Source organism: Oculina patagonica, chromosome 10 (genome assembly GCF_052425735.1).
Source record: "Oculina patagonica isolate OP01 chromosome 10, crgOcupat, whole genome shotgun sequence".
Taxonomy (NCBI): domain Eukaryota; kingdom Metazoa; phylum Cnidaria; class Anthozoa; order Scleractinia; family Oculinidae; genus Oculina; species Oculina patagonica.
In genome coordinates this window covers 16,452,530-16,480,227 of record NC_135767.1, presented here as the reverse complement: position 1 = coordinate 16,480,227, position 27,698 = coordinate 16,452,530, and the positions used below count along the sequence as shown (strand labels likewise).

General features: G+C 36.3%; 1 protein-coding gene across 5 annotated transcripts; it reads right to left on the bottom strand.

Annotated features, from left to right (window-relative positions):
- Positions 1 to 1,063: 1,063 nt before the first annotated feature.
- Positions 1,064 to 27,004, bottom strand: LOC144629073 (uncharacterized). 5 transcript variants are annotated; one of them, XM_078487252.1, is made up of 23 exons: positions 26,878 to 27,004; positions 26,091 to 26,152; positions 24,809 to 24,837; positions 24,136 to 24,232; positions 23,731 to 23,825; positions 23,189 to 23,249; positions 17,942 to 17,973; positions 16,751 to 16,790; positions 14,734 to 14,772; positions 14,207 to 14,251; positions 13,855 to 13,914; positions 12,910 to 12,954; positions 12,564 to 12,623; positions 11,905 to 11,928; positions 11,403 to 11,447; positions 11,064 to 11,123; positions 10,423 to 10,446; positions 9,518 to 9,652; positions 7,860 to 7,904; positions 7,699 to 7,755; positions 5,989 to 6,020; positions 4,969 to 5,008; positions 1,064 to 4,468 (listed from the first exon to the last, which is right to left on the bottom strand). In XM_078487252.1, the coding sequence occupies exons 1-23, from the start codon at positions 26,894 to 26,896 to the stop codon at positions 4,376 to 4,378; spliced, it is 1,239 nt and encodes a 412-aa protein (XP_078343378.1). In that variant the 5' UTR covers positions 26,897 to 27,004; the 3' UTR covers positions 1,064 to 4,375. The 5 variants fall into 5 exon arrangements, with proteins under 5 accessions (XP_078343378.1, XP_078343379.1, XP_078343380.1 ...); XM_078487253.1 differs by lacking the exon at positions 11,905 to 11,928; XM_078487254.1 differs by lacking the exons at positions 12,564 to 12,623; positions 12,910 to 12,954.
- Between the last annotated feature and the right edge of the window lie 694 nt (positions 27,005 to 27,698).

The following is a 27,698-nucleotide window of genomic DNA, read 5'->3' as shown; positions in this document are numbered from 1 at the left end:
GTACATTACTTGGAACAAATTTCGAACGATTTTTATTTCGGACAAAAAAATGGTCCAAAACCGATAAAATCGTCCGATATTTTAAAGCGTCCGAAATACAATTTACAGTACACTATATTTCTTTCAAGTACAAAATGTATCAAGGAAGGGTTTTGAGATGACAGAAATAGTGGAAGTTGTTACAAAGAAAATAGAACCAGATGATTCCTTTTGCAGGTCTTGTAGCAGTTATTAAGCCACTTTGAGCTCCAAAGCTTTTACTTTCCTTTATGGAGCGAACCCTAGTAAATAATTTTAATAAGTTTGCCTGATACGATAAAATAAACTGATACGACATAGTGAGGTGGCAGAGATATATTGTTCGTTCGAGTTTAAATCTTCCCTTTAGGTAAAAGTCCAGTATTTAGTATCTAAACTTATTCACTATTGATGGTGTAAAGTCACAAATGAAAAAGATACAGATTTTACCCACGAGGGCGCGAATAGTATTTGTGCAACTTCCGAAGCCTTCTGAAAATTATCCAAACACTGTCTTTAGTGAGAAACTATTATATTATTATAAGCTCAAGAATGAGACAGATAAAGAGATTAATACATAAGTGCTTGGAGAATGAATTTAATACGAAACATTGTTTTTGCACTTTTCCAAACTTTCCAAGCATTTTTCGACGAGTTTCCAGCGAAGTGCGGATCCGAAGATGCTTCGACTAATAGTGATGTGATTTTTAGTATTTCATTTGTTTCATTTTAACTATTTTTTTATGTTATTATTATTTTTATTTTTTTAAATTTATTATTATTATTTTTTAATTTTTTTCGCCATCCGCTGTCCGCCCTCCGCAACCGCCTCCGTCTCTGCACTTTACAGAGTCCCCGAATTGTGTTTGATGGAGAACGTGTGACATTATTTTGTCACTCAAGATTGACACTCACTTTATTATAGACTTCAACCATTCTAATAATAATAATAATAATAATAATAATAATAATAATAATAATAATAATAATAATAATAATAATAATAATAATAATAATAATAATAATAATAATAACAAAATACATGCAGAGTTGTTATTAGGTTTATTATTTATTGTTTATAACCCTCTTTTATCATAAGCATTATAGATTTTACATCTTGTATTTCAGATAACAGATTTTTCTCTACATGCCACACTTTGCAAATTTTATTCCATATCATTTGTTGGTTATAGTTCTTTCACTGTCTTCATTATGCGAAAACTCCAAGAGAGCACCTACTATATCCATATTTAAATAATACTTTACTATAAAAAGTTTGTTAACTATAAATTTTGTAACCTAACTTATATTCATAAGAAATAACTTAATATACAGATTTTTCTGCTATTTTGCCCGTTAAAGCATAACTAAATACCCTTTCCAAGAATGGAAAGACCAGCTATCATTTCTTTAGTAAAAAATAGTTACACAAACCATTTGCAAATACATTAACTGTTTTAAGGCCACACAAAAACTCATATAATTTTTCATCACTATGAAATAACAATGACATCATTTCTTTTCTTTCCAATGTTATGAAACTACACATTTTAAGTGACTTGATATTTTTCTGAATTGTAAAAAACAGCGATTTTATTTTTACAGTTGTTCAAGCAAATGATAAGACAACAAATGCCAGGTAACTTTACAGGAATATCTTTTTTGGATTATAATAACTAATGATAAAACTGCATTTACATTTGTCACCTTGCCTTCTTTCATTAGTTTTGTGTATTTTTAAAGGATCATGGTTGTTGTTTTTTTGTTGGTTTTCAAGTTTAATGAGATTACACTTTTCGCAGCTTTTGTTCAAGACAGAATAAAGTTGACTTGAAGAAGGCAATTATGCAACAAATGCAAATAAAAAAAAACAAGTGTAATTAAACACAAGTGTATGGTAAATTTACACTTGTGTTTAATTACACTTGTTTTTTTGGTTGTTTTTATAATTTACGGTTTTTTTGTGGTTTTTGTATTTTTTGTTTTTGTATTCTTTGGTTTTTCTTTTTGTTCTTTTTTTGTATATTTTTCTTTTAAAAAATGTTAATGTATGATTAAACAAGACCAACTTAAAAAAATGAAAGAAAAATGAAATAAATAAAAAGAATGATGAAAATTTTGACAAAAAGTTAGAACACAGAATTTGTTCACGGATTATATACATATCTGTAGGGTTTTCTATTTTTGCACCATGATTCCTAACAATTAAAGCGATTCCAAACTAATCTGCTCTTCCATGTGTAAGAGATGGAAAAGACAAGAAAAAACCTTACTCAAACTGCAAACCCTGACCTAAGAACCTCAGAACCTCTAACCCCAACTACAGCCCTAAGCTATCCCATAACCCAGATCCCAACACAAACCCCTAAACTTCACACTACACTAAACCTAACGGTGCCCCCATCCGAACTCTAAGCCCTATCCCTACTCCACGCCTTCACCCAAGGGAGTCAGGGAACGCTGGCCTTAACCCCATTACCAACACCCTAGGGGGTAGGGAAAGGGCAAGAGCCTTGTGGGAGAAAAGGAAAAGAGGGAAGAAAAGAGGGAAGAAAAGGAATGGGGGACCCTTGACTTAACTCCTTGCCTAACACCCTAGAGGATTAGGACAAGGGGTAAGAGCATAGGGATAGCGAAAAGGGAAGGAAAAAGGGATAGGGGAACCTTGCCTCAACACCTTGCCTAACACCCTAAGGGATTAGGACAAGGGGTAAAAGGAAAGAAATGGGTAAAGGGACAAACAACAATAGATTAGGGACCCTTGCCTTAACCCCTTGCCTAACACCCAAGGGGGTTAGGACAAGGAGTTAAAGGCAAGGGAAAAGTAAAGAGAGAAATGCCAATGAATGAGGGACCCTTGCCTAAACACCTTGCCTAACAACCAAAGGGGGTTAGGACAAGGGGTTAAAAGCAAGGGATGGGTAAAGGGAGTAATACCAATGGATGAGGGGCCCTTGCCTTTACTCCTTGCCTAACACCCTAGGGGGTTAGGACAAGGAGTTAAAAGCAAGGGATGGGTAAAGGGAGAAATACTAGTGGATGGGGGACCCTTGCCGTCACTCCTTGCCTAACACCCTAGGGGGTTAGGACAAGGGGTTAAAAGCAAGGGATGGGTAAAGGGAGAAATACCAATGGATGAGGGGCCCTTGCCGTCACTCCTTGCCTAACACCCTAGGGGGTTAGGACAAGGGGTTAAAAGCAAGGGATGGGTAAAGGGAGAAATACTAGTGGATGGGGGACCCTTGCCGTCACTCCTTGCCTAACACCCTAGGGGGTTAGGACAAGGGGTTAAAAGCAAGGGATGGGTAAAGGGAGAAATACCAATGGATGAGGGGCCCTTGCCTTTACTCCTTGCCTAACACCCTAAGGGGTTAGGACAAGGGGTTAAAAGCAAGGGATGGGTAAAGGGAGAAATACTAGTGGATGGGGACCCTTGCCGTCACTCCTTGCCCAACACCCTAGGGGGTTAGGACAAGGGGTTAAAGGAAAGGGATGGGTAAAGGGAGAAATACCAATGGATGGGGGACCCTTGCTTTACCTCCTTGCCTAACACCCTAGGGAATTAGGACAAGGGGTAAGAACCTAGGGATAGCGAAAGAGTGAAAGGAAAAGGGACCCTGGCCTTGAGTCCTTGCCTAACACCCTAGGTGGTTAGGGCAAGGGTTAAAGGCAGGGTATGGGTGGGGTAAGGGGTCCTAGACGAGGAATAGGGGTAGGAGTAGAGCTAGAGATGGGAGTACCGTAAGGTTCAGGGTAGAGTAAAGTTTAAGGGATGGTGTAAGGATTTAGGCATGGGATTGCCTAGAGCCGTGGTTAAGACTAGCGATTCCAAGGTGCTTGGGGTAGAGCTCGCAGTCTGGGTAAGGGATTTCCTCACCTTGTCTTTTTCTTACACATGGAATGGCAGATTAGTCTAAAATCTCTAAAACTGTAAAGGAAACATGGTGAAAAGATAGAAAACCACTTACAACAGTTAATTTGACACAAAAATAATGGTCGATGATCCAACTTAAATATACTTTTAAAAAAATTAGCTCTTGTGTTCGCCAAAATAAATTTCACACACGGCATGTAAAAATCTGAACGGAGAAAAATAAAAAAAAGAAAGTCTCAATGAAAATATTGCAGATGTATAAGAATAAGAATAACTCGAACCTTTCTCTGAAAAGGTGTAGTTGGTCTTGTTTGCTCATGATCTTAAAAAATATATAATTATATTCAGAAAAAATAATTGCTGTTCGAAAGGTAACATTAGTTCTTAAAGAAATCAGAATAAATGTGAAGACTGTATAATTATGTAATATTTAAATAATGGCGGCTTAGGTAATATTAAGTTACTCATAACAGTAAAAGTAAATTAGTATCGGAAAGTCAAAAACGTATATACAATGTTGGTAAAGGTGAAAGACTTTGAAATTTCACTCAAGGTTTCTTTCACAAAGGAAGCATTCTAAACAAAAAAGAAGTAAAATAATGTATTAGAAAACAGTCAGGTAAATTTCTCACTGCATGTTGTCATCATAATGTATCAGCAGTTTCTGGTATCAGTCAATTTCAAAACCGCCCATCCTCCTGGCAAATCCCCGGGCATTCGACTTTTTGAAAAGATTTGGTCAAATTCCCCGCTATGTTGTAAGTTAAGACGGTCAAATGTCCCACCAGTTAGGGCTTCACAGAGCGTCAAATCCTCCAAACTTTTCAGATTTTAAAGACAAAAGCATAAACTTTAACAAAGCGAGGAAATTATCGATGTTGACCTTTAAAACTTGAAATCGCTCTCTCTGGCTTTGCTAATATGCTATTGTTATTTGTACCTTATTGACAACACATGTATTAATACATACATGTATATATACTGCTTAATAAGGGGTGACCACTTAATAGGTGGCCAATTATTATAGGGGTTTGAATTTATTGAATAAAGTGAGGAATAGTGTAATCACCACGTACCTTCATTTCATCAATTTGATTTTGCGCACTTTCCAATTCACTGTCATGAAAAGAGACACAAAAAAAAAATTAGTGGTGACAAAATTATGACACCATTTTGAGGCACAGAGTTATCTCACAATGCAGTGGGTAATTAAAGATGTAAAACAGCAGCACAAAATATAACCTAAGGAAAACAATCAAGTCTTAAAGCGGTAGTATCCCATGAAGGTGTTGGTATGAACGAAAAATCAACTTATAGTGGCCTGACCCTCTTAACCCTATTCAGACCAGGGGGGGGGGGGGGGATTTTGAGGCCTGCGCTGATTTTGAACTTTTATAACTTTTTAAAGATTTAACCAAACACCGCTAAACTTTCTGAGTTTTCCTAAAATTTATCTGGCAACAATTTGGTAGGATTGGATGATGTGTCAGGAACTTGACATCACCATGGCAACCGCATTTTGACCGGCATGTTTTCCCAAATTTGTAATTTTGCGTGTTTCTGTTAATAAAAATCAACTTAAATGGAATTAGTTATACATTTTTACGAGTTTCAGGCAAATTTTAATTTATTTTGAGTACTCTGCAGTGATTTTGGGTGGTTTTCTGGCATTTTAGAAAAATTTTGAAATCCAAGATGGCGGATGCAAGATGGCGGCTGTTTTGACATCATGATGTAATTTTCACGTGATGTGACGTATACCAAAAGAAAGAGTTTCAGACGTAGAATACATCCTATAAGTTCCATGGTCATTGCTTGAATATTCTGGAAGTTACATGGGGGGGGGGGGGGGGGGGGGGCAAAAACGTCCGGTCTGAATAGGGTTAAAACGATCTTTACAAGTCCCGTAAATTGAGTACGAACTGGTAGAAAAGAAGTGGCCTAAGGTTTGATAACATCGGCCGAACGTTTTGGAGTTTGATAATTTACCCGGGAAGAATATTTCTTGAAAATCATTGAATGAACACAAAATCTAACAGATTTTTCATAACATTTGCCCTTTAAGGTGGCTAACTACTAACAGTTTCATTACATACCTACTTAGGGCTTCTTTCTCACTATTAACCATCTAATATATAGAAATAAAAAATTAGCAACATAAAATGTCAGTTGACCTTTTATATTCTTAAATCAAAATTACATTCTAGGATACTGGGGCGTGTTTAAAACTCGAAATGGCAAAATGGCGAAACAACGACACGGCAAAAAAGCGAAATGACGAAATGGCAAAATGTTAAGATAAATACACGTAAATAATATAGTTTGGTTTCCTTTTGAACATCAAGCTAGTTCTGTTTACATGTCTAGACTGAATTGTTTCAAGAGAACATTTCAGTGTTATGGCCCAGGAATATAATAAATAATTGCAACTTATCACAACGCCAAATCGAACGTATTGCTGAAAGGTTGCAGCACACCAGGATATTTTTTTTCATTTAGTACTTGCCAAGTTGCCTATCAGTATCTGTACTGCACTACAGAGCTTACATGGTATTGAAGGACTGATATAGACATCGAACGTTAATCCGTTTTTGTGCAAAGAACGTTTGCCACTGATATCGTGTATGAACTTTATCGCAAAGTAGGTTTGGTTTTGTTAATCCATTTCTTGTGAATGTTGGAGCTCAAAGCATAACTTCATAGCCGAGACTCGGTGGCAAATACGAGATAAACAAATGATTTTCTTCCGACGTCTAAACGAAACGCCGACATCTCGATCAAGAATGTTCTAGGCGTATCAAACAGCGCTCTGTTAACAGGAAGAGACTGGAATCCAAATTACCCATAGGTTTGTGACGGGTCTACGTGACCGAAAATTTGTGATTGCAGTTTCTTTTATTTTTTGAGACTTATCTACAAGGATAAATTCGGCAAAATATGAAAATTCCAGTACAATGGTAATATCGTATAATTAACTTTGGCTTTTATCTTCAGTATCATTTCGTCATTTCGCCATTTCGCCGTTTGGCCAGTTGGCCATTTCGCCATTTCGTGTTTTAAACACGCCCCTAGGATAGTATCGAGTATTACGTAGTGTATAAGGGTTAATCAACGTTGCCACTCGCTAGAACCCAAAAAAACCCTGACTTTTCAAGGACATTTCACTGCCTGCTCTAAAAACCCTTTTCACTGACCTTACACTAGGCAAATTACATAAAAAAAAGCAAATCCACCTCTACATTTGCTTCAGCTTTTCAGCAGACCATCAAAATTATTTTATCTCTTCATTTTCAATCACAGGATTTTGAACCCATGGTATTTGAATCCCCGGCTTTTTTTCGCAAAATTCCCTGACGTTTCACTGTCTTTTAGATAACTTTATAACTTTGTTTTCCCTTACCGTGGCAACACTGATAGTTAAAAAGAAGTATATACTGAAACTTTGGAAAGCGTTTTTGGCGGACGCTTATTGGCTACTAAAGATAGTTTTCTGGCATTTTTTTGTAAATAATTTGAAATCCAAACTGGCGGATGTTTTGACATCATGATGTAATTGTCACGTGAAGTGACGTCATCATAAAGGGAAATGGAAGTTAGTTCGAGTTAGGGGGGTTCTTAGAGTTATCCAAGTTCGAGTTAAGTTCGGGATTCTACTCTATCCAGTATGGAAATAATGCTGCCAAACGGGGAAGAACTCTATAGAAGTATGCTAACAGTTACTTTATGAGCTGAGAACAATATAAGTAACTTTATAAACTTTACTACTTTTTTGTCTGAACGGTTAAAATGAGCTATGATAAACTCACTTGAACACTGGAAGCCATTTCTTCAACTTGAGATTCCAAGTTGGCAATACGTTCCTCCTGATCAGGTAACAATAAATAAAAAACAAGAGCAATTTTTAGAGTGAATAAATCCCATTTAACTTTTATTACAATCATATAAAAAAACAAGAACGAACATGTACCTTATTATCCAGTAAGGCCTGGTTATAAACAGAGTTTTCTTTGTACTGTGAATTAAAACAAAAGGGGAAAAGATTTATTTTAAACTTTTGATATAAAAGCAACAATAAATATATGTTATTTGCCGGCCGGGAGGTTCGTATTGGGAAAAACTGTACCCGAGATCTTGAGTACGGCCCGAGGCCGCAGGCCGAGGGCCGTGCTCAAGACCGAGGGTACAGTTTTTCCCAATACAAACCGACCTAGGCCGGTAAATAACGTTTTTATTTTTTTTCCTACTTAAGTTTGTTTGGTTTTAAGAAACCGTGAAAAAATCTGTCACAAAATCTTTGTTTGTATACGCGCGGATTTGATTTTAATGTCGAGTCCGACTTGATCAACAAGCAAGAGTCAAGCATTAAGCAAGACAAGCATAAATTCCGAATAAAATAGCTTTGCTTAAAATAAACCGTACTCAAAAAGATGTTCAGCTTAATTTACACTGCAGAAAATCAAGAAAAGTAAATGAAGTCATACTAAAAACCTAACACTTTTAAATCGATTTCGGCTTCCCGAACAATTCCCTATAAGCTTAAATGTTTTGAACAGCCTATTTTTCTGATTCAAAAATACTCTTTGACCGAAAAGCAGTTTAACAAGCTATTAATACACTTGTATTTAACAAATTAATAATCTCTGCTTTGATTCTTATTCTGATAGACAGTGCCAAACTGAATGAAATGCGTATCGTCTACGTACGGCACAATATTGTAATAATTAATTTGTCCGTTTTTAATCAAAGAATCTCATTTCCTTGAATGATGGTAATATATATAAATAGTGTTCTGTTTAAGCAAAAAGTGACAGATAAACAATGCAGTTTAGCACATAGATATAGAGTCTAAAACCCAAATGAATTTTACCGCAATGGCGTGAAAATCATTGCGAGATGAACAAACAACGGCAAACTGCGAACGGCAAACTACAACTCGATTTTGTTGAGAAATAAATAAACACCTCGCCTTTTGAAGCTTTTTGAGGCCTTTAATTCTACTGCTTTTTTGTCCTTTAGCATTAACAATGGATGGTGAGGCTATTTTTGTCTTTCGAGAGCAAAACTTCCATGTGTTCGTTAGACTCAAAGGTGCAAAATGATTTCGCGCCGTGAGCGGTCCGTATGCGGGGTCCGTATGCGGGGTCCGGATGAGAAAAACCGGACCGCTGGATCGCGCGCAATTAGTCAATCAGATTAAAGGATTCAGGATTCCGGACCGCTGAGATGCTTGAGAAAAAAATAAATGCTATTAATACTGATCATGTGTAATTTCCATCACTTTTATGGTATACATAAATTAGTTAAATGTTAATTTTATATGTGATTTAAGTGCTTAAAAGCACTTGATGACTGGCCCCAAAAGGCAATTCAATCGACTCTGGTAACACTCAGTCGTGCAAGACGAATACATCTTATATCGATGTAATAGACATTCCACCCATTATCTGCAATTGTCCTGCATGTTTCCTATTTCTGCTTTTTTTATTGCATCAAAGAAATGTTCGAATCACCTACTGCTCAATATTTGAAAACTAAACGCAAAACTTGGTGAAAAAAAAAATCAGTCGTGGCTCAAAGAGCTCTTTGATTTCCCTTACAGGAAGTTTTACAAAGTCGTGCACCTACCTCTTCCAATTCCCCTCGTAAAACCAACAGTTCTGTTTCCTTTTCTTTGAGTGACTGTTTAGTTTCTTCAAAGTCTCTTTTCAGGGAGCTTATCTCCGCTGTTTTTTCCTCCTGATTCAAAGTCATGGCCTCAACCTATGGTAAAAAAGTCATGTATATTAATTTTATTTATTTTCTATAATTTTTATGTATGGCCTGCCTCTATTCTTGTTTAAGGGTCGTTAAGGGTATTTTACGGACGCGTGATCAGCCCTTTTTATTTTTCCAAAATGTAAAGTGGCAATTTTTTTCCTCGTGAATCGTAATCTCCATTATTTAAAGCAGTCATAAACCATGATTTTCCAAACGCATTGTTCTATTTTCTGCGAAGCGTAAAGTGCTAAGTCTTTACTTTTTCAGAATTGTTAAAGGCTTTACTATTTTTGAAAATGATCATACCATATTTTGCTCAATAACAGAGAGCCTGCCTATCATTGGCTTCATCTACTGCATGTAACAACTTTAAACAAGCAACCAGGATTCAGATCTACATAAAATCCACTGAGAGTCTAGAACCTGTTAACCGCCTAAGGACGTTAGCAAAAAAAAAATGTCTGCTCAATAGACTTTTCTAGTTGTGTGAGAAATGAAAAAAAAAATGGGGTCAGCCCTTTCGTTTTAGAATGAAAGCGTGTGAAAAACTACCCTGATTTTTAAAAATTGTCTTTAGCAAGAATGAAATACCTCAAGAGACTGCAGCTAAGGACACAAAACAAAGCTTGTCAAATTTGACTTCCATGCCGACTTCCTAATTTAGGTCTAGTTGATGGTCTGGATTGTCAAATGGCATTATTCAATACTCAAACCAGTAGTTTTTGGGCACTGCATCAAAGCGCAACAGTTATCTAACTAAAATAAGCACATACCTTTGCTTTCAGTTCACTTTGCAGCTTGAGGAAAAAACATAAACAAGACCTTTAGTAAATGGTGTGGGAAAAAGTCTAGAACGTTTTATTCTCATTATCAGCAAATTATGCTGTTCTGGATGTGCAAACATTTATCGATAATGTCTACGACATGGCAATGTTAAAGTTTAAAACAAACACAAAGGTTGAATAAAAATTAAATTATTAAGAAGCTTTCTGCTGAGTAGGCACTTGAAATCCGTCACGGATGGACTATGGACTAAGTCTGAGTGCAGGCTGCAACTCATTCCACAGAGAGGTCGCTCTATATTAAGAAGCCCTTGACTGCTAGCAGTGCAGAAGAGTGGTATGTATGTTCAAGAGTCGAGAGTTCATGATAGTCCTTGTCGAGACAGCGGATCTTCTGATTAGATTAGATGCAAATTTTCTGGAGCACTTAACATCCAGAATAGCAAAACGGAAAAACGCTACCCAAGAAGAAGGGCAAATAATGCTTCCAAAGGATCGATGTAGAAGTATGCTTGCAGTGACTTTATGAGCTAAAAAAGAAGTATAAGTATGCTTCCAGAAACTTTATAAACTTCACTCCTTTTTTTGTCTGAAAGGGTTAAAATAGGCTTAATAATCATTGATAAACTCACTTGTACACTGGAGGCCTGCAGATCTTCATTCTCTGATGTTAAATTTGCAATAAGTTTCTCCTGATCAGGAAACAAAGAACAGAAACAAGATCAATCCAGGGTGAAAAAATCCCATTAAACTTTTATAGCATATAAAACACATGAACGAACATGTACTTTATCCTCATGTAAGGTCTGGGTCCTTTTTTTTGTATTGTGAGGCTATTTCTATAACGCCTGATTTCAAGTTTGAAATACGTCCCTCCTTATCAGGAAACAAAGAACAGAATCGAGAGCAATGTTTAGATTGAAGAAATCACATTTTACTTTAATAACATATAAAACACAAAAAACATGCACCTTATCCTCCAGTAAATCCTGAGTTTTGGCAGCTTCTTCTTGGTACTGTGAATTTAAACAAAAAAAATTAATAAAAAGGGAAAAGGTTAATGTAAACTTATTGTTCATTTTCAATATACACTGTAACAGCAACAATAAATACTAACTGCAGATGATGTAAAATTGTCTTCTCTTTTGTTGACAAGGAATTATGTTATACCAGAAGCATTAAGAGCGGTGATCACTTGAGTTTCGAAAGTAAAATAGCCCAATTTCGATATTTTAAAATTCAGCTTAACTCTACTTCGTATTATAAATAAGTTGTCTTGATCAAGAATGAAGTTCCTCAAGAGACAGCAGCTAGGACACAAAACAAAGTTTCTCAAATTTGACGTCCATGCCGACTTCCTAATTTAGGCTTTTATGTTCTGGATTGTCAAATGGCATTATTCAATACTCAAACCACTAGTTTTTGGGCACTGCATCAAAGTGCAACAGTTATCTAACTAAAATAAGCACATACCTTTGCTTTCAGTTCACTTTGCAGCTTGAGGAAAAAACATAAACAAGACCTTTAGTAAATGGTGTGGAAAAAAGTCTAGAACGTTTTATTCTCATTATCAGCAAATTATGCTGTTCTGGATGTGCAAACATTTATCGATAATGTCTACGACATGGCAATGTTAAAGTTTAAAACAAACACAAAGGTTGAATAAAAATTAAATTATTAAGAAGCTTTCTGCTGAGTAGGCACTTGAAATCCGTCACGGATGGACTATGGACTAAGTCTGAGTGCAGGCTGCAACTCATTCCACAGAGAGGTCGCTCTATATTAAGAAGCCCTTGACTGCTAGCAGTGCAGAAGAGTGGTATGTATGTTCAAGAGTCGAGAGTTCATGGTAGTCCTTGTCGAGACAGCGGATCTTCTGATGAGCTTAGGTGCAAATATTCTGGAGCACTTAACATCCAGAATAGCAAAACGGAAAAAACGCTACCCAAGAAGAAGGGAAAATAATGCTTCCAAAGGCCCTTCCAAAGGAGAAGATCGATGTAGAAGTATGCTTGCAGTGACTTTATGAGCTAAAAAAGAAGTATAAGTATGCTTCCAGAAACTTTATAAACTTCACTCCTTTTTTTGTCTGAAAGGGTTAAAATAGGCTTAATAATCATTGATAAACTCACTTGTACACTGGAGGCCTGCAGATCTTTATTCTCTGATGTTACATTTGCAATACGTTTCTCCTGATCAGGAAACAAAGAACAGAAACAAGAGCATTCTTTCGTCAGAGTGAAAAAATCCCATTCAACTTTTATAGCATATCAAACACATGAACGAACAAGTACTTTATCCTTATGTAAAGTCTGGATCTTTTTTTGTATTGTGAGGCCATTTCTATAACTTGTGATTTCAAGTTGGAAATACGTTTCTCCTAATTTAGGAAGCAACGTACAGAATCGAAAGCAATGTTTAGATTGAAAAAATCTCATTTAACTTAAATTACATATAAAACACAAAAAAAACATGAACCTTATCTTCCAGTATAGCCTGAGTTTTGGCAGCTTCTTCTTGGTACTGTGAATTTAAACAAAAAAAATTAATAAAAGGGAAAAGGTTAATCTAAACTTATTGTTCATTTTCAATATACACTGTAACAGCAACAATAAATACTAACTGACGATGTGAAATTGTCTTCTCTTTTCTTGACAAGGTGAAAAGAGGCACTTTGAAAATAATGACACCATTTTTTTGCCCAATAACAGAGAGCCTGCCTTTCATTGGCTCCACCTACTACATGAAACAATTTTAAACGAGCAACCAGGGCTCAGATCTACACAAAATCCACTGAGAATCTAGAACCTGTTAAAAACACGGTTATATAAAAATTAAATAAAACAGTCATTAATAAGCTTTCTCCTGAGTAGGCGCTTGAAATCCGTCACGAATGGACTAAGTCTGAGTGCAGGTTGCAACTCATTCCCCAGAGAGGTCGCTCTATATTGAAAAGTCCTTGACTGCTAGCAGTGCAGAATTCAAGAGTGGTATGTACTGTATGTTCAAGAGTTTAGAGTTCATGGTAGTCCTTGTCGAGACAGCGGATCTTGTGATGAGCTTAGATGCAAATATTCTGGAGCACTTAAAATCCAGAATAGCAAAACGAAAAAAAAAACGCTACCCAAGAAGAAGGGCAAATAATGCTTCCAAAGGCTCTTCCAAAGGAGAAGATTGATGTAGAAGTATGCTTGCAGTGACTTTATGAGCTAAGAAAAAGTATCAGTATGCTTAATTCCAGTTACTTTATAAACTATACTCCTTTTTGTCTGAACCGGTTAAGATTAGACTGCGTAGCAGGCATCTGTGTAGTTTTTAGCGTGTTTAAATGATTGCGCGATCGCGAGAAGGCCGCTGCAAACTATACGGCGCCTGCTACATAGGCTAGGTTAAAAAAGACTTAATAATCATCGATAAACTCACTTGTACACTGGAGGCCTGCAGATCTTTATTCTCTGATCGTAAATTTGCAATACGTTTCTCCTAATCAGGAAACAAAGAACAGAAAAAAGAGCAATCCAGAGTGAAAAAGTCCCATTCAGCTTTTATAACATATAAAACACAATCACGGACATGTACTTTATCCTCTTGTAAAGTCTGGGTCCCTTTTTTTTGTATTGTGAGGCTATTTCTATAACCTGTGATTTCAAGTTTGAAATACGTTTCTCCTTAGGAAGCAAGAAACCGAATCGATAGCAATGTTTAGATTGAAGAAATCACATTTAACTTTAATAACATATAAAACACCAAAAAAAAAAAAAAAAAAAACATGCACCTTATCCTCAAGTAAAGCCTGAGTTTTGGCAGCTTCTTCTTGGTACTGTGAATTTAAACAAAAGTTAATTTCAATAAAAGAGAAAAGGATTTTGTACACTTATTGTTCATTTTCAATATACACTGTAACAGCAACAATAAATACTAACTGATGATGTAAATTTGTCACTCTTTACTTTTGTTGAAAAGGAATTATGTAATACATTATAATTCATGTAAATGATGTATATAATAATATAAAGGGTCATTGCCCTGTATTGCATTCCTTACTGCGCAGAATATTTTTATTATTATTATTATTATTATTATTATTATTATTATTAATTGAATTATTATTATTGTTATAAATAAGTACAAAGCTCTAAAAGGAGGTTAGTAAAATACAATACAAAAAAATTGAATCGGGGGAGGGCTTAAAACCAGAATAATTTTCTCAAGTAAACAGATGTCACAGTTCAAGGCCATTAACATGAAGGGGCTAATTATAATAATTAAGGTACTTAATAATGAGTATTTGATGACGTTCACCTTAGCATTCTGCTCTTCTTCTAACGCAAGAGATTCTCTCTGAAAAGAACGCAATCAAACAGTTAAAAATCAATTGAAAAATGACGTTTTCTTTTCTGAAATATGTTTTTTCTTTTTAGAGATATTAACTTGCCTTATGGACTTAAAGTTACGTAGGTGATATATTTATAAGAGATTGAAGTTTGTATAAAAGAAAATCTTGGCGAGGAGTCGATTTGTTGTGTACAATGAAATACAATGTTTATAAGTCTTATCTGTTTTAATCGCGTTCTGCGTTGTGTTTACTTCTGTGTTTACTGCTCAGATTTACAGTAAAATGTCTGTTTTGGAAAGCTGTCGGTAACCTGTCGGTGGGCTGTCGGTGGCCTGTCGGTAGTCTGTTGGGAGCTGTTCTTCACAATTACCAACGTTTTTGTATTGCACAAATAAGGAAAATGATGACATGACAAAAATATTAATAGTTTTTGGTTAAAACCATGTACTTCCAACAAGCTAATGACAAGGGTTAAATATAAGCCATCTTCCAACTTTGAGGAAGGTCATTAATGATTACCAATGCCTAGTTTCAAAAATGCCTCTCATATATTGTCAGTGAGATATATTTTCGGTTTTGTGATTTATCATTTATTGGAACAATTTATGACACCATCACTTTCCTTGTTTGTAAAACACAAAAACTTGAATATCTCTTAAAATAAAGAGGATTTTCAAAACAGAAAACGTCATTCCCCTTAATTTCCAAAAGCGTGTTAAATAAGCATCTGCAGTTATTTTATTTTACTTTATAGGCACTTTAACTCCTTAAGAACCGGCAAGATTAATCAATCATCATCATCATCATCAAAACCTTTATTTACACACGATAGGGTTTAAAGCACAATGCTTGTGGGGTCGTGTATTAAACTAAATATTACAAAATACTAATAAACTAATAGATTTCTAAATTACAACTAAATGCTTATATACTAAATTGGATCGTATCTACTATAAAAATAATTAATTACATAACAATCAGTAACATTTAAAGTCATTGTAATGCCTAGGGAGCGACTGAACCGACTGAGCATTGAAATTAAGCTCCTTAATATAATTGTCATTTTTCACTTTTCGATAGAAAACCGAAAATTGGGATCCTGTATTATACGACGAAACAGCATTCCATAGGATGGCCCCCCTATGTTCAATTGAATTTTTTACAAAGTATGAATTAAATCTAGGGACCACGATGTTATTGTTTCTTCTGAGGCTGTAAGAAATCCTGGCTTTTTTCGCTAGGTGTGACAATGCAGTTGGTGCTTCACCGTTTACCACCCTGTAAATTAGTTTAATTATCCGGAGTTTGTATAAGTAGTTTAGTGTGTTCCATTTCGTATACTGGTAGACTTCAGCGGATGGCATATCGCGGGGCAGGTTGTAAATCACTCTGGCCGCCCTACAATGGAGCACTTCCAAAGAATTCCCCTTAAGATAACAATATGAAAAATACATCGTAAATTTAAAGTAGAGAATAAGGAAAACTATCAATGACTTGAGAAAGAGGTGTGTAAATGGGTACCGGCAAATTCAATGCTGGGGAGGGTGGAGTAGAATACTCCTAGTCACCTAATGCTATGGAAACCAGGATAACCCTTGGCTATGCTGGACGCAGACTTTACCTTACATTCCCTTAATGACTTGACAAGCTGGTGTTACTCAGGGTTTTGTAGCATGAATCGGCTAGAAGTACACTGAGCTAGTCCATCTTATTATCCCCTCTCTCTCCCCCCCCCCCCCCCCCTTCACTTTGTTAGGTTGGCTAAACAGTTTGTCACACGCTAAAGGCGTGTTTGGCCCAGTGGTTAATGCCTCATACACTGGACTATAGACCGTGTAGTCTAGGTTCAAATCATGGTCAGGGTCACTATGCTGTGGTCTTAGACAAGACACTTCACTTTCACATTACCTCTCTTTACCCAGGTGTATACATGGGTATACTAAAGACATTAACACTAACTGTAATGATGTTAATTCTACTGACCTTGAATTCCTCAAGTTTTTTCTTTGCCCCAGCAACTTGGCTGTAAAAAGAGTCTTAAATTAGTGAGGTGTGACTAGATTGTAACAGTTTTTGGAGCCCAGATTGCACACCCCTAATGTACGACTTGTCTCACAGTTAAACAAAAGAACGGAGAAATAAAGGAACAAACAAACGGATGAAGGACGGAAGCAAGGATGCAAGCAAGCAAGGAAGGAAGGGAGGAATGGGGAGGGAGGGAGGGAGGGAGAGAGAGAGAGGGAGGGGCGGGTAGCTTGCAAAGTAGGCGTATTTAGTGAGCATATTCGAACGCATTTTGATCGGGTGCAATCTTGGATTCTTACTCGGGAGAGGATTGGGGATAGGAGAAACATTTCCTAGGGTCCCCCTCTCGCTTTTCCTTGCCTCCAAACCTCTCTTTGCCCTCATCCAACATGGCGGCCAATCTACTTGATCGCAAACTAGTACTACGCGCACCTACGGAAAACGCCTGCAGTGCAGGCTAAGGGACGGGCGGACAGGCAGGTGGGACAACGGACGGAGATATGAATGGACTGACGGATGAAAGGAATGAACAAACTAGCAAACAAACAAACATAATAATAATTATAATAATTATAATAATAATAACAATAATAAACGAATATTTGTAACAGGATTAACCCATCAGTACTTGAGAGTACTGTTATCTTAGGGGTCCTGTAAGATTTTAAAAATTTAAAAAGGTAAAAAAGTTTAAAAATGTCAAAACTACAGTTACTGTAGTCAAAAACATATAAAAGCTTATGAATAAAAATTACAAATAAAAATGTTCTTTAACTTTTTGTTTAAATAAAAGCCTAAACTTCAGATTTCTCATGTCCGTCGGTAAACTGTTTAAAACGGAGGCTCCTAAAAACGAAAAACTCCGCCGGCCAAACTCTAGCTTCACTTTCGGCAGTTCGATTGAGGAAAATCTGTTCCTAGTATTGACACTGTGATTAACTCTTACTGTGATTACACAGTAAGACTGTGATTAACATATAAACTTTAACAATGAACAAAAAAATGAACTGGCAATCAAACAGGTCTAAATTCCACTTTTCGAAGATTTATTGGCAACCTGTTGACTACAAATACTAATGGCATTGACCTTGTGTTGATTTTAAAGTACAATAACAAGAATGATCTGAATACCCCAAATCTGTTACATACCTCTGAAGGGTTTTCTTTTGATCCAGCATTACCTTTTGAAAACAAATTCAAAATGTTAGATTTGATTAAGTTGCATTTAATATGTTTCATTTCTGCCACTTTTTTAGGACAGTTCAATTCTTTCAACCCTCCAAGTTTATTTTTTCCCTTTAAGTGGCCATTTGGCCACTGACTGCTCCTGCAAGTTTGTTTGCCAGTTAAAAATTTTAGTTGCTAAATTATTATTAAGCTCATGCTTTCAATTATATAGTCACCAGGCTGGTAACTTCTGTTTGAATTGGGAATCTGAGGAGGTAGGGCCCGGTTTTATAAATCAAACAAAAGGGCAGTATGGGGCTCAACTGGAACTTCCAAGGGGTTGGGGGATTCAAACCAAAAATTCCCTTTCTGGGAGGGGTATGGATATAATTTATTTTCTTTAATAAAATATTGTTTCTGCATAATTAATGTCATGTTAGATATTAAAAGAGGAAGCTTTAGTCAGATTGGTACCTAAATGATTCATCCCTTTAATTTTCTGCTATTGTCATCTTTGTCTTTCCAGGACTTTATTCTCAATTTTTAGGAACTGAGAGTGCACAACTAGAAAGACAAATATGCTATAAACATAGCAAAGTATTATTAGGCAGAACAATCAGCAATTTTTAAAATTGCTGAACCAAATCTTAAATACGGCCAGGATATGCTGTGGTACATGGTTCAATCCTGCTCTTGGTATGATGAAATTGTATTTTCCCCTTTGTTTTATAATTCATAGCCATACTACCATCAAACATCAGTTAACATCCCTGATACAAATTGTATACCTCCCAACTTTCACGCCTAATAGGCCTGAGAGTTGCGGAAAACTTTAATCTCACACCAACTCAGACTTACGAACCAATTTCTCATGAAAAGTTGAAAAATGAGTTATAACAATCATAACTGACACACTTTCCAAAAAATGTAAACGCAGACCAATGCGAGCAACAAAAACTCTGCATAAAATGCAGTAAAAGACGATACTTTCCCCGAAATCTCAACCGAGTTATGACAAGAAATTCATTAGGATTTGAGGTCGTGTTTGACGTGTTTAGCAAAACACGTCCTGGGACTGGAACTGGGATACGTAATTTGGAAATGTCTTCGGGATACTTCCAATGTCTTCGGAAATCTTAGGACATGGTCGTCTTGTCTTTGGAAATCCTGGCACTCTCAGAATAAAAATCACGCCTTTGACCCGGAAAAAGTTAAAAAGTAATGGCAGGTATAAAATATTGCACCAAGGCCAAATTTACACGACCATACACAAGGAATTCAGGATTCTCAGTAAAAACCCGTAACTGCCAAAGTTCTGCCAACTACTCAATTATAAATTATATTTAATTAATGTTGTTGGTTAATTCAGCCACAGCAATCAGCTTGCGACAAAGAAGCTCAGAAGTGTCACAGCCACCTACTCTTCCCCCCGATGCTGATGCCTCCTTTAAAACATTTTGGAACCCCTGCATTAATTGGGTATTTGCTATGATGAGTTTGCGCAAAAATCTTCCAACCTTGCAGTTTTTCTTAAACTTTTACCACATGATTGCTAGTTTACAAGTTATATCATAAAAGGAAAAAAAGTTGATAGCACTTATTTGGATAAATTTGACCTCGTCAGATCACTTGATATGACCTCTGGGGCTTCTGGCAACAAAATATTTTAATAGAATTGATGCAGGCCAACTTAATTCCTTTGTCAAAATTTATTTGAATGGAAGAATTGAAGAATTAGTATTGAATCACTTTTAAACTCCCTTAGAGTAAGCCTTGCCTTTAACAATTGGATTTGCAAATGTTCACAACAGCAAAACGCTGCAAATGTGACTGATTCGATCATGTGCGGGAAGAGAAAATGAGAAAAACAATAAACTTCTTACATTCAAATCTGGCTCATTTTTTGTCAATCGGTAGAGATGTATCCCAAAAGGGTACATATCCTGAAATCAAAAGCCCTCTGGGCTTATTGTCTTGTGACTCTTTTCACGACCACTTTTTCTAGACCACTTTTCACGTCTATTTATTGCTTGTAAAGATATCGAAAATTAAAAAGCGTGCATCTAACATAAAGAAACATTTAGACTCCTCATCCCTAAAATTTAAACTAAAACTAAAGCTACTTTTGTCGCTCGATAAAAGTTGTGACATTCACAACACGATATACGAAACTCTTGATTCACTTGTCAGTTCAGAAACCTTTGTCGTGAATGCTTGCGCTGAACCTCACGATTTCACAGTTTAAGATAAAAACAAAGGTTTATTCCAACTACAAAAGGTTCTCACGCGAAAGACTTAAAATCCAACTAAAAAATATATATAAGATTTGGGACCTGAAAGACAACAACACCGAATTTTTGATCAAGTGGTCCATTGTCACAGAGCAAGCGCTTACAGGGGAAACCCGTCACGCTGCAATTTGTGTCTGACGGAGAAGCTCTGCATACTATCAGCTGACAGATCCACCTTCTTGAACAAAAGATCTGAGCTTGTTACCAAGTGCAGGCATGAAAACAAGTACTACACGGCCAATCCCCGGGGGCCAATCAGAGACAGGATCGTTCCAACCGTCCTCCATGAACGTAGTTTAAATTGTATTTCACCGCATCTAACGACACAGTCTGATGATCGCTTCGTGCGTGAAACTCTGAGTAACTGTCCGTGAAGTTTCTATCTTTAATTATTGTATAAGATTACATGCTTAAAGTTTTGAAATCGATGCCTTAATAGTATCCATTCCGATCACAATCACGGTAATTAAGCGTCCATTTTGATTCATACTAATTGATCGTTGCTATTTCTGTCAGGCGGATAATGTTTGTACTTATTATTGTCACGTGACTTGTTTCCGACACCTTATCAAAAGCGATTTTTCCAAGCAGTCGAAAGTAGGCTTGACTTAAATTCAAAGTACACTCCAGCATGTAGCCGTTGAACAGTTATAGGACTCCGATAACAGCACAAAAAGAATACAGACACACACAGATTCATAAGCATTTATCTGTCACAGATAATTCTTAAATATCTTAAAAAGGTCAACAAAGTCACAGATTCTCCTTTGTTGTTTTGTGTCTGTGACTGATAAGAACGTTTTCAGCCTCACGTTTCAATAAACTCAGGCACACTACCAAGCAAAGTTTCATGGTTGACCTTTCGCGTGTGTTTTCGAGTAATACTCAAATTGAAGACACACAAGGAAAATAATGTCCACGGGATCATTTGTTTTGAACTAGTTTAATCAGCACAAATTCTAACTTGCCTAAGCTAGCTAGTCAACTGAAGTAAAGGCACACATGTGGTTCGACTACTACGGTCTATTACATCTTTGAAATCCGATCTAATCAAAAATGGAAACGGCAAAAAAAAGGTTTTCTGACATATTGTCGGTCGACATACCTACTGTTTTGTAAGGCGCAATCCTGTTTAAGACATGCTATTTCCCCTATTGCTGTACCAAAATCATAAAACCCATATTGTTCTCACGAAACGGTAGCTATTATCTGATTGACTAATATGACTAGAATGGTGGGAATCTCGTGTGATTGCTTTTATCACTAAGAAAACAAACAAAAAGCTTAAAAATAAACGCAACTGTCAGTGTAAACAGCATCTGCAGACCTCTCAAGTCTCACGATTTTGTCCTGAGACACACGGTTTTCACTTCAATCTCACGATGAGAAACAGAAATCTCACGAAAAAACAGAGTAACAAGTCATTTGATTAGCGCCTGGTTTTAGGACTCTTTTAGTTATTTTTGTCCGTCAGTTGATCAATCTCCCGGTTTTTACTGAAATCTCCAGATTTTTTTACCTCAATCTCCAGATTTCCAGTGCTTTGAGGTTGAGAAGTCTGCATCTGTTTTGTTTAAATCTGATGATCGCATTTTTCGGCATTTACTAAAAAAATAAAATTTTGACATGGCGGGAAAAATATTGACATGGCGGGAAAATTCCGCGGCCTCAGAAAGCAAATACGCATAGAATGCACCTTGTCCCTTGTAGTATTGTCTTGTGACGTCATGACGTAGGGGTCAGACCATTTAAGAGAGGAAACTCAGGGGTGGATCCAGGATTTTTCAAAGAAGGGGGTGACTGTTTCCTTTTTTTCGGGGGGGGGGGGGTGGGCTTTTAGGCAGTTTTTTTAAAGTGGGAGTGAAAATGAGTTTGGATGTGAGGCCCATATTTATTGGAGCTGAAGGCTCCATCCGCCTAGGGGGGTCTGGGGGCATGCCCCCTCAGAAAATTTTGAAAAGTTGAGGCCTCTTAGACGTGATTTCCGCGATTCTGAGCAGCTTAATACAGCTGTCAATTAAGTTATTAAACCACTGTTTTCCTTGATAGTTTGGCAAAATATTCTTTCTTCAACTTACCTTGAGTTATATTTCGGAGAAAAAGTCTAGTTCTTATGAAATGAACAGTGATTGAAATTTAAAGTTGACAGGCCACGGACTTACAGGAAAGAACAGATATGCGTTTTTTGCTCACCCACATGCGTGAAAATTTTTAGCCCTTGGCAAAGTGGCCTGGGGTCAACTTTGGCGACTTTGCTTGTTTGTGAAATCGCTTCAATGCGAAAAACGGTACGAACACTCGCTAAAAAAGATGTAAATGGAGAAGAAAATCATTCCAGCAAGGCTAAAACAACTCTCGAAAATTAAGAGGAATCTACTTTTTTCAAATTATACATACTGACATGTTTTGTTACATTAAGCCAGAAGTTCGTAAAACAGGCTGTCGAAAATCTCCTATTTTGGAAAAATGGCCTTTCTTAACTTTGAACGGCCGCCTGACTATGAAAGGTGGATGTACATTGTCCTTATTTTCTATTTTAATATGTTTATTTTTATTTTTCTGGTGGATCAAGGGGGGTGGCTAGCCACCCAATCCACCCCCCCTGGATCCGCCCCTGAAACTACAAGCGAAGTTAGCGCAACAGCTACCCACCCTACATGTGTTTGGAAGTTTTCTCAGCGTGTGTGCTCATGCATGACATGTCGTGATGTTGCAACATGAATTACGAATTAGTAATTAGCAAGGATGCGCATTAACAATAAGCGCGAACGTCTTTAACCTATAACCTAAGGGACCAACAGAATTTAGATTTCTTTACTCTTTTTTTGCAATTGTAAGACAAAAAATTTGATTGATGTTATTTGTTTCTTTATAATTTATCAGATTGATTATTATATTTATTTAAATGATAACCTACATTATACATGTAGATACTCACAGATATTGTTTTTCTTTGGTTGTCAACCATGCTCTCCAGCTTCTTTATTTCATCCTTCAATCTGAAATTTACCAATGGCAATAACATGTTGATTTAAACTTTATGGTACTACCAACATGTTACATGGTTTAGAGATCATAAGAGTCTTAAACCAATGCAAGCATATAAAACTTTCTTGTTTAAAGTTTCATGACAGCTAGGGGAAAGCAAGGCTGAGAGGAAAGGAAATTAGGAAAATCATTTTTAAAAAATAAAATAAAATCTCATTGAAACAAGGAAAATTAATTTTTAAAAAAGAATAAAATAAAATCTCATTGTTGTATTATATAAACCTTAAACACAATTAGCCACCAAGCCAAATATAAATAAATTCATTTTATTCTTTGTACCTGATTGTACTGTTGACTGTATTCTAAGCAAAGGCATTAAGCTTAGTAAGCGGAATCAATCCCTGAAGGTTATTAACTTAATAATAATTATTAAATATTAAGGGGTATTTTAAAGCGACTTAACAGTGTAAATATTAATTAAAAGCAAAATACCTGGACATGTCTCTTCTGTTTCCTTGATTTAGTTGTTCTCTTTGGCCAACATTAGCCATCTCGTCTTTCGCTTTCCAGGCTTTCGTTCTTAGTTCCTAATTTTATATATTATTAAACAACAGAGCAAAAGAAGAGAAATATGAATTCAGGAAATTTTCAAAAGCCAAGGAAACCATCGATCTATTAAGTTTTTAATTTCATTAAACACAAGATTCAATTCTTTTGAGAGCTTTATTCAAATAATTATTTTTCAGAGTTGATTTTCCACTGGCTGAGTGGACTCAAAATAATTTATTAGTGACAATGTTTTTTCTGACACTAGGACTTGGGTAAAGGTCATTGAATCTGTCAGGCATATAATTAAATTTTATACTCAAATGCTAAAAATGTAAATAGTTTACTTACATTGATTTTTGCTTTATGCATGGTAATGACAGACTCCAGTGACTTGATGTGATTTTTTAAGTGCAGATTTTCATCTTTCAATGACTCAACGGAATTACTGAAATTTACAAATAATGTACCATTATTTATGACCAGTCACAATTTAAACCTTATAAACTTATTTCAATAAATCATTCACAAAAAGTTTTAATATTTTAGGTACCAGTTAATTAATTATCTAATCTGATGTCTGCTAAACTGTAGATATTAGAACACTGAGAGGAAAACATTAAATCTTGTTGTCAAAACAAACTTGTTCCAAGTTAAATTTGCAGGAGACTACAGGGAACGTACGAGACAGGCTTGAAATTCGCAGAACGATTTTATTAATTGTCTTAATTAGCAACTTGTGTCACCTGATGTGTGTCAATTCTTTACAAGTTTATACCGTCAATACGAACAGATATGTTTTCTAGGCACTAAAATTAAAAGTGTTAATTTTAAAATGTTTTTTCATTGGTTGAAGTGGCTATTTTTAAATCCCATATAATTTGTTGGCCGTTTTTATAAGCTTGTAAATCAGTTAAATAAATTGGCCAAAGAAAAACATGATATCTACGATTGTGTATAAAAGAGCCTGACCGACCATGGTTGTAGGACCGGGGTAGCAATAAAGGAAATTGCGTGTACTTACACATCATCGGTCTTTACAGAGCTCGATTCCTAGATAAAAAAAAATTAAAAAAGGAAAATTTTAGTAAATCATCAAGAATTCTAATTTCAAAACTCACCTTTTCTGCCGGCCGGCATAATCTGCATAATTTGTAAACACTTCACATTCTCGCCGCGATGCGTTTTGCAGTTATTTCAAAGTCTAGCTATTTTATACTTATTCAGCCTGCTCAGCTGACAAGCTAGATCAACACTATATGTGTACATAGCAGGAAAATAAATTTGTTGTTTTCTTTCCAAAACTCAGACGAATTTTTTCAGTCCGCCATCTTGGATTTTACAACTGAAAGACCCTGGGGATGAGATTGAAAAATAGTCGATCCAGTCCTTTCCATTCGCTTTCAAGTAGAATCTGGACCGGACTCAGATTCGCATGAGGAACTTAAACATCTGAAATAATATCTATCTTTATTTCTTTGTATACATCTTAAAGGGACTATGTCACGGATTTTACCTGATTTTTGAACAGCCAAAATTTATAATGTGCCGCAGGAAACCTTAAAATAATAGTCCACCTTTATTAAAAATTGATATATTAGAGCACTCAAAATGTTAACGAGCATCTTTGGCTGCGGATGGCTCGGATGGAAACAGATATGTCCAGGATTGAGCGCTAATGAGATGCACGTTCCTCATGACAGGCATCACAAAGTGTCCTCATTAACAAAAGTTCACAAAAACACACCAAAATCTGTCAAATATGAAGTATTATGGAAATGTCAAATAACACAGTCAAACATGAAGTACTGATTAAACAATACTTCGGCGTTCAATCTTGGACATAAGTGGATGGAAACGGATTGCAATTTGAGAACGTTATGCAAATGTTTTCAAATTGCTTCCGCGCGTCTGCGAAATATCGATATTTATAGCCGTAGCTTGATTTCTATCCGAAAATATTAAGGTTAAATATTTCTTTAGATGTTCAAAGATGTTTATTAAGGGTTAGGTTGCCTATCACTAATTTCAGAACAGTTTAGACAAAACATCTTTGAAATCCCCATGGCATAGTCCCTTTAACTTAAAAGAGCTTTAAGACTATGGTCTTAAACTTGGCATTATTACAGTTTTTTGTTGTCACTAAGGTTTTTATTTCTTATCCAGATCTACTCTAGCAATTTCTCATTTTCAATCCTTTTCTTTTTTTTCGAGGTTTCTTCCAGGACTATGCGGAGCTAGAACACAAAATAATCATAGCATTAACTGTCTGATCGAAATCCGGGATCAGTAAAATTGATGAATACCTGGGTATCCTTCACGTCTTTCTGTTCCATCTTCCTTTCAGCGTCTACTTGCTCCTTTTTGTCTGCAAACCAAAAAAACAAAACAAGTACTATAAAACAAAAAAAACTAAAAAAATATTGTGAACAGTGTCATTTGGTGTAGTTTACACAAACGTTTCGGGTATAGCTCTTCTTCAGTGTGAAACCGTTTTCCAATGTGTGTAGGGAACAACTTGCGTTTTGAAAACTGGGGAAACTGTCACGCATCAACTGGGAATTTTTTAACCCGCATTTGTCAAAACAAAAGAAGGTTTGTCATTGTTTGTTCGACTGGGTGTAAAGTTTTAAGAATACTGGTTTCCTTTTAGTTACTGCAGAAATCAGACTTTTTTTTTTTATTAGGGAAACAAAGAAAAATCAATACTAAGAGTGATAATGAAATTCTAAAATTTTTATATGCGTCACTGCTCGCGTTGCTAAGCAGAGCATCCCGTTGCTAAGATTCCGCACCGATACCGCGGGGAAAATTAGAAGTTTTTCTGCAAGAATTTCTTTAGATTTTTCAGCAGCACCATAAAAAAAATAAAAATAATAATCAGTAGTTCCCTTCAGTTGTTAAATGTTGTCGCAATCCATTGTTGAGCACGATTTACTTATATTAGTTGAACTTTTTAAACTTTCCTGACATTTGTAAGCATTCAGCGCACAGAACGCCTTGAGAAGATTTTCTTGAAAAAAAATCCACGTTTGCAATCAAGGGAACCAGAAGATCTGACTCGCCGAATACGAAGAAACTTTGTTTACTAACCTTTCTCTTTAGGATCCATCGTTGTTGTTTTTTTTCGCTGTCAAAAAACACTACTTACAATGATTTTCAGCGTTGACCTTCAAGTTACGGTCACCTCTAAAGGTTTCTTAATGATCTGTGCCTTTATGACGTAATTACATGGAATTAATTGCGCGCGATCATTATCAATCTAGGGGTGCTTACCTAATCTCGTTCCCAGATCTCGCGCGCGAAGCCGAAGGCGAAACCCGCGAAACCCGCGAGATCTGGGAACGAGATTAGTGCTTACCATTTAGCCAAAAAATCTGAAAATTTCGGTTTGAAGTCAAATGGAACAGTAATTTTTCGGAAATTCTGTTCGGCAATCGTGGACTACGTTTTGAGGTAGTCCCCTTTATATTCCGGTTTGAACGAACCGTCGGAAATATTCTTATCATTTGAACAAATCTTCCGTTTCCAGGCCCTTTTGAGGACCTCAGCGCGGTTTTTGTCATGTTTACATTATGGCGTCTTTATACCGATATAGAACGCGTATGTTCATTTTGACCATAGAAATTCCAGCACTTGCTAAACAGGAGAAATAAGCTACCTGCCTCTGGTATTACACGTTGGAAATGTGTTAATATTTTTTCTCAGGACAGCATCTAGCTCGAACGTGCCAATTGTCACTCGACTGCGAAATTCACTCGGTGCAAAGGCGGGAACAGTTACCTTAAAATAAGCTTGTATTCTGTATAAATCGCGTCTCATGGAACAGCTGACGGCAGTAAACAGCATTAACCCATCTTCTTCTTCTTAAGAGGCGCGGTGGCCTAATGGTTAGCGCGCTCGCCTCCGAGTCG

Bases quoted from the DNA above. Each gene is read 5' to 3' on its own strand.
- LOC144629073 (XM_078487252.1), bottom strand. The intron at 9,653-10,422 runs GTATGTGCTTAT...TTTTTACCATAG, and splicing joins AAAGTGAACTGAAAGCAAAG to GTTGAGGCCATGACTTTGAA. The intron at 7,756-7,859 runs GTACATGTTCGT...TTACCTGATCAG, and splicing joins AGGCCTTACTGGATAATAAG to GAGGAACGTATTGCCAACTT.